Here is a 6851-nt window from a genome sequence, read left to right on the forward strand (position 1 = left end):
AAGATCAATTTGAGATATTGTAGGATTTGTAACTCCCAATTAAAATATTTGGGAGTTACATAAGAATGACTAATGATCTAAATACCCTTATCATTAATATGTAAGTTACATTTTAAYCAAACCYAAAGATGCAACATTATTGGTTGATGTGGGTTAGCAAARTTTGSRCAAAATATTGGGTTAGTATTTGAACCACCCTCTATATAGAGAGAGAGAGAGGGGTTCACGGGAAAACTCCAAAAAAAATGAAAAACTGAGGAACATCCTGGTAACTATTAATCTGAACGGTATGACGTGTGCATACAAGTAATTGAAGTTGTTTCTTGGTTTCTATGCACGTGTGCATACCGGATAAATTGCTTACCAATTACTTATATGCACACATGCATACCGTTCAGATGAATGGTTATCGAGGTGTTCCTCAGTTTTTCATTTTTTTGCGGTTTTCCCCTGAACCTGACCCTATATATAGGAACCTCCCCTTCTATCTATAAGAACTCCTTTAGAGAGAGATTCAAAGGGGTTCCACATATCCTAACATCGTATCCGAGCCGGTGTCAACCACATCTAGGACTCGACACACTCTTTTGCCTCCGTTTTCTAGGGGGCCAGTCTAGCCTCCGTTTGAGGAAGCATGTTGGAGTCCCACATCAATTATACGGTGGCCATCAAGCCTGTATATAGGAACCTCCATCCTCTCTATAAGAGCTATTTTAGAGGGAGATTCAAAGGTTCCACATATCCTAACAATTTCCATGGGTAATTATAATCATGTCCATCATTGAGATGAAGATTTCCATTGGTAATTCTGTCCAAGACTAAGATCATGTTCCTAATGTGTAGATTTTATCAGTTAGCAATAAAAGAGCTTCTTAAACGATCTTATACCATTAGATATACGCTCGTAAGGTTCTAAAAGGCGTACCATGGCATAAGACGCGTCTCCATTGTTACGATAAAGCCTATAGCATTTGTAACATGGGCCATGGCGCAGGCACGTTGCATAGTGCGTTTTTACAAGGCACGATTTTTTTCAATTTTTTGTAACTTTTTTTAGCTTTTGTGTTTTTGTACTTTCAACTTTAGATCTTACAATTTTACAAATTTACCTAATCAAATCACTCAAAGTTTCATAAATTCACACATGTCATCTCACGGTTAAAACGAAGTCGTAAAAACCTTCCAAGTTCTAGTTTTGATATTTTCACAGACTCTTTATATAATACTAATATATATGATTTTTCTTGTTCTAATATGAATGCAAAAAGTTCAATATCATTATCTCAATGAATAATAAATTATTAACATATATGTATAGGGATTGTTCAAATAAGAAGACTAAATACCGTGAGAAGGTTAAGAAGAAAGGTCAAGGAAATGTTCATATGTGAAGTATCGAAAAAATACATTTGAAGATGCATATGTGAATTCATATGAATAATCTGTAATATCGATTCACATATGCATCTTCAAATGAACTTTTTTGATGATTCACATATGAACCTTTCTTTAACCTTCCCATCTTACGATATTCAACCCTCTTATTTGAACCTCCCACTATATGTATATATGCAATTATATATATATGACATACAAATTTGCCGCCTTATATCACACCTTGAAAAACGCCGCTTCCTTGCCGTGGGGTGTAAGGCTTGAGACTTGACCTCACCGCCACGTCACACCAACCCATGCCATTTAGAACCTTGCTTATAACTATAAAAAAGACAAAAACTACCTTACAAGGTGCCATCTTTATTGCATTAGATACAAGTTATTTAAAACATTAACCATTACAGCTAACAAAATCCGACAAGGGCGTAACTTTAGCCACGGAAACTAAACATTTTACATGAAAACCAGCAACATATACCAGTCAAAAACCAATCCTCAAAGGATAGAAAAACTTATGGCACAGAATAATACTAACAAAAGGTCACACTATAGCAGGTGTTAATCTTGTAATCCTTCACATTATGAACCCTTTAAGGCTTATGAGCAACCTTTTTATGCCTCGAAGCAAACCCATTCACCAAAGCAAGTGCATTGCTGGTGATTTGTGTTACAGAATTCATCTTTCTATAGACAGCATCCTTCACTTTTCCATTCATCGAACGATCCGAGAATCCTCCAGCACAAATGTTTTGGTTCGTAAGCGCAGAACTAACCCAAGTTTCAACATTGTTCATATGCCAAACGAGATTCTGGCCCTTAAACTGAGCCATCTTCCCGAGCTCCTGAACCGATTGGGTTAGACTTGCCACGGAGCTAGCCATGCTGCTGATACAGTCTTTCAGGGCCTGGGACTCCCTTGGATTAGTTTTCGAAGTTTTAGCAAGTCTGGACACGAATGTGGTCAAAGATTTGGCGTTGTTCAGGCTGACCAAAACGGCTGATTTGGCGAGCTGCTGATCATGGCCATTGATAGAACCAGCATAACTCGAGAGAGAGTTGACACAAAGAGCAGGGTAGAGGGTGGTTTTGCATGAGGTTTTGACGAAGTTGAGTGGGGTCGGCTTGGTAACAGCACCGGGGGCAAATTGGATGATGATCAGGAGAAGTAGCAAGTAGAACAGGAGTTTATCCATGGCTAAGAATAAGAAATATGTTGCAAAATTTAAAGGGTTTTGTGGGTATGTAGAAGATGATTCGGATGAAGAATATGAGGGGTTAGTTAGTGGCTTTATATACTAGGTGAAAAAGGTTGTCACATTCAACCCTTAGAAGCTTGCAGTTCAATTAAAGTTAAGGAAGATATAAAGTATTCATGGGATTGAATCAGGAGGTACAAACGTGGTCTTTTTTTAATTAAACTAAATCAAATGAGCTCAATATATCCCACAGAGAGGTGGGGTCTGGGGTTGGATGTAGGCAGACCTAAGTAGAATGGTTGGTTCCATAAGGACCATAGGCTTGTGAAGTGTGTGAAATAAAGAGAAAATCTGCCAAAAAATGAGAAATTTAAAAAGCGTGAAGGTTTGAAAAAGGAGAACTTGAAACAAGAAAATCGAGTTAGAACTAAGTAACAACATACAAACAAAAGTAGATCAAAGAAAGCATTATTAGAAGGAAAAATCACCCACCCCAAGTCTAACTTAGGACTCTCGTAACCTAACTTCCGGCTGGTTAACCCTACACCCACCGTCTACCTCTCTAGCTCCTGTCTATGCTAGCTACAGATTCTTCACCTTTAGTCACCTCTAGTCTGCTGCCCTAGTCCTACGTCTCCGATAACTCCTATCAGAGATCATGTAATCGGAATTCGGAAATACCTAAAGCTGCACTGTCTAACCTCAGTTGCTCATTCCTTGTCCTGCTCAGCCTACCCTTCCTCCTCGCCCCCTAGATTGTCATACCCATAGGCGGACCTACATAGGTGCCATGGGTGGCACGTGCCACCGTATCGTTTCTCCGCCGAAGGGTAAAAAATTTTGGTTTCGTGAACGGTGCAACCGTATTAATTTGTTATGTGTCACCGTATGTATTTTGAAACTACAATGAGAACAAGTTTTATTTGGTAGAGTTGGTTTTCAAGGCTTTTATTCTACCCCACACCCAAGTCCGAATCATGTTAGTGTCATTTTCTTAGTCAAACGGTGCCACCGTTTGAAAAAAATTTCCTATATTTTTTTCTTATGGTCAAATGGTGCCACCGTTTAAAAAAAATTCTGGGTCCGTCCCTGGTCATACCTTCTATCCTCCAATTCGCCTTTTTTAATCATCAATCTTTAACAAATTTCTAAACTCTTCTTACCTTGGGATATTTATCAAATTTTAGCTTAATTATGGTGATAGATTTAAGAATATTTGAAAAGTTGGATCACTTTTAATACCTAACCAGTTTATGCGATATAAACCTGTTGTCGCAAATTTCCACGTCTCGTCCCTGTCCCACCAATGAAATTAAGACAAATCAGACTTTTATATATTTTAAATTAATTTAATTCAAGTTCATATTTTCTTTCTAATGATGTGTATTTATGTGATTGTTGAACAAGAATGAGATACCACATAACAATATAAAAATCGAAGTGATAGTAATAATATATTCTCTAAAATGACAGGCAAAACTTTGGGAAGGAAATCACCAAGAAGTGAGGCAAGTGTTGAATAGTAGTCAAAGTCCACAATCTCATGGAAACTAACAATAAATGGTTGTTTAAATAGCTATTCATGTGCAAATGTCACAAATCTAAAAATGGTAGAAATTTGATATATATATATATATATATATGTTTGTGTGTCAATGTGTAATTGTGTATGGGACTAATCAAAAGAAGTTAAAAAAATCTCAAAAAGGTTGAGAACTGTGATAACTAGTTTTCATGCGTTGTGAAATAATGCATGTGAAATTACAGTGTTGTTTCATAATGTGATTAATGTTGATGTTTATTTTTAGTATTTTTTGGTAACACTGCACATTCAGATGCATTGTTTCACATTGTGAAACAACATATGATCAGTGGTTCTTACGATTCTCAACCTTTTTATGGTTCTCATTTGATTGCGCCTCTCTCTCTCTATATATATATGTGTGTACTCACCCACAATCCTCATCTTTGATGAGAATTGAACTCTTGACCTCTACGGAGCTTGGAATCTACCATTAACCCGGTTATTGATGGCCAAAAACCATCTGGTTGGTTCTTGACTTTTTCATGAAATAAAAACTCAATTTTCAAGTGGGAGATATAATAATATCTCAAGTCTACGCTTATCTTTTTTTATCGTAGTAAATCAACCAACTACGATCTAAGTAACGGTAAGATACATAGAAACTTACATAACTTTAAGGAGTTAGTGGCATTAAATTATGCAAACAGGGCAGGAAGTCAACAAGGTGAAGCTGATTAAGTACTTAATTTCATAATTTCAACAACTAAATCACATTGTTTGCAAGTATGTAGGAACTGTGTGGTTTCAGTAACTTGAAAACCTCAAGTGGCTGTGCGCGGTTATTGATGTAATTATCAAAACAATCAAATCTAAAGATAACTATTGAAGCAAGGAGATAAGACGAGCACAAAGATCTCCATAATCAAATTCAGATCTAGCAAGAAAGGCACATCAAAACGACGACTATCATCAATCTTCTTCTCACACTGGACCTTCAAAATGAAAATCTTACTGCAACTAGCAAAGTATTTTTTATAGATCTGACATCGTGACGATCATGAACAATGAGGTAAAAATAACGGACCAAAGAAACAATAACTCGAACATGTGGCAGGCATATTATCAGTTATCAAACTCATATACACATAGCGTACGTCGTATTTGAAACTAAAGGATAACCGATCGAAATACGAATCCGGAAAATGAAGATAGAGTTCACCTCAGGCAAAGCGCAGCGGCGCTCCGTCTCTACTCGGAATCGGCATCCCTTGAACTCACTTCTAGCTGAACGGCCAAACCTTTTGGTAACCTCATCATTCCTTTTCGATTCTTCATCCAGGCTGTTAAATGCATTTCAAAGGAAAACAAAATACGAATCTAAAAGTAAGTAAGTGTACTAATCAAAGAGAGTATCCAAATACCTGTGCAGCGAATTTCGGTTCTGAAGTCAGTTGAAGTTCAGCTAACGATCACCAGTTACGATCTCGGTGGACGGTTGCGCGACGGTGATGGTGATGGTGATGGTGATGGTGATGGTGATGGTGAATGAGATTACCGGCGGTTATGCCACCGGTAAGAATCCCGCAGAAACGAATCCGTTGGATCGTTGGATAAAAACGTAGCCTCTTTTATTGGGCCAAAATATCTGGGCCTGGCCCAAATGTTCGGCCCGTTTAAATTCAAAACTTATGATTGTGTAAAATAATGAATAATAATGAATGTATGCAAATAATAATGAAAATTATAGCATCCGGCATGTAATTCAGTTGGTAAAAACATACGATGTCTTTGCTCAAATACAAGACAGGTTCTGAATACGATCTTGGGCTCTTCTGTTAGGCTCAACCGCTGAGTGAGCTAAAAAACATTCTCTCACATTGGTATCCTTAGAGGTGGGTTCCGTATAGGACCACTTAGGCTTGCCAATAACCAATGTTTTATCCCAATAATGAAAATTATAAATAAGTCAACATAGCGATAGGTAAATTGGGCTTGACCCAGAACCAAATGGGGTCGATAGGGACCGATTTATAGCCTGGCCGTCTAGGACCGATTATACATTTTATGGATTTCAAGGTTTGGCCAGTTACAAGATCAGAACCAGTTATGTATAGACCTGATTTTTCTAAAAAGAAAATATAGTTTTTATTAATTATGACACAAGTTTTTCAAAAAAAAAAAATACAAGATGTTGAAGTTATTTTTCAGAAATATCATAAGTTTTTTCTAAATTTTATCAATATTTTATCTATTTAAGTGTATTATTTAAAATGTATTTCAGTATTAAATTTCAAAAATCGCAATTATAAAAATATGTGTAACATTTTTCTATAAAAAAATTGGCTCTAGATTGGTCCTAGGATTTTTGGCGAGGATTGGGAATGGGACCGTCAACCTAGTTTTGAAGGGACCGATTTAGTACTATCAGCCTAGTTGGGGACCTAATTTTGGCCATACATGCGGAATTTTAAGTGTTAAGATTTAGGACTAGTTTGTCAGGACATATTTCTTTATACGAGTTCAAAATTTTATGATAATTTTAAATGTGGGAATATGCCCCAAAAAAAGGTAGAATTGATCGGTTTGTTGTAACGATTGTCGTTTTATCTTTCAACTGTTTTGTGAACTACTAGATTGAATCATTAAAGGTACCGTTAGATTATAAAATTTTAACGGGTTTTTAATTGGCTTACTGGTTTGGTACCCGATTGTATGGATACACATGGCTAATTTGG

General features: G+C 36.7%; 1 protein-coding gene and 1 long non-coding RNA gene across 2 annotated transcripts; both read right to left on the reverse strand.

Moving 5' to 3' along the window:
- Positions 1-1780: 1780 nt before the first annotated feature.
- LOC112529842 (pectinesterase inhibitor 9-like) lies at positions 1781-2628 on the reverse strand. The gene has a single exon (XM_025141265.1). It carries the CDS (start codon positions 2586-2588, stop codon positions 1986-1988), a length of 603 nt encoding a protein of 200 aa, XP_024997033.1. The 5' UTR covers positions 2589-2628; the 3' UTR covers positions 1781-1985.
- A 2500-nt stretch (positions 2629-5128) lies between these two features.
- On the reverse strand, positions 5129-5652 carry LOC112529843. The gene is made up of 2 exons (XR_003070954.1): positions 5538-5652; positions 5129-5456 (listed from the first exon to the last, which is right to left on the reverse strand). It is a non-coding gene; the product is annotated as an uncharacterized LOC112529843 (long non-coding RNA).
- Between the last annotated feature and the right edge of the window lie 1199 nt (positions 5653-6851).

Source organism: Cynara cardunculus, assembly GCF_001531365.2.
Source record: "Cynara cardunculus var. scolymus isolate 2C chromosome LG 16, CcrdV1, whole genome shotgun sequence".
NCBI lineage: Eukaryota > Viridiplantae > Streptophyta > Magnoliopsida > Asterales > Asteraceae > Cynara > Cynara cardunculus.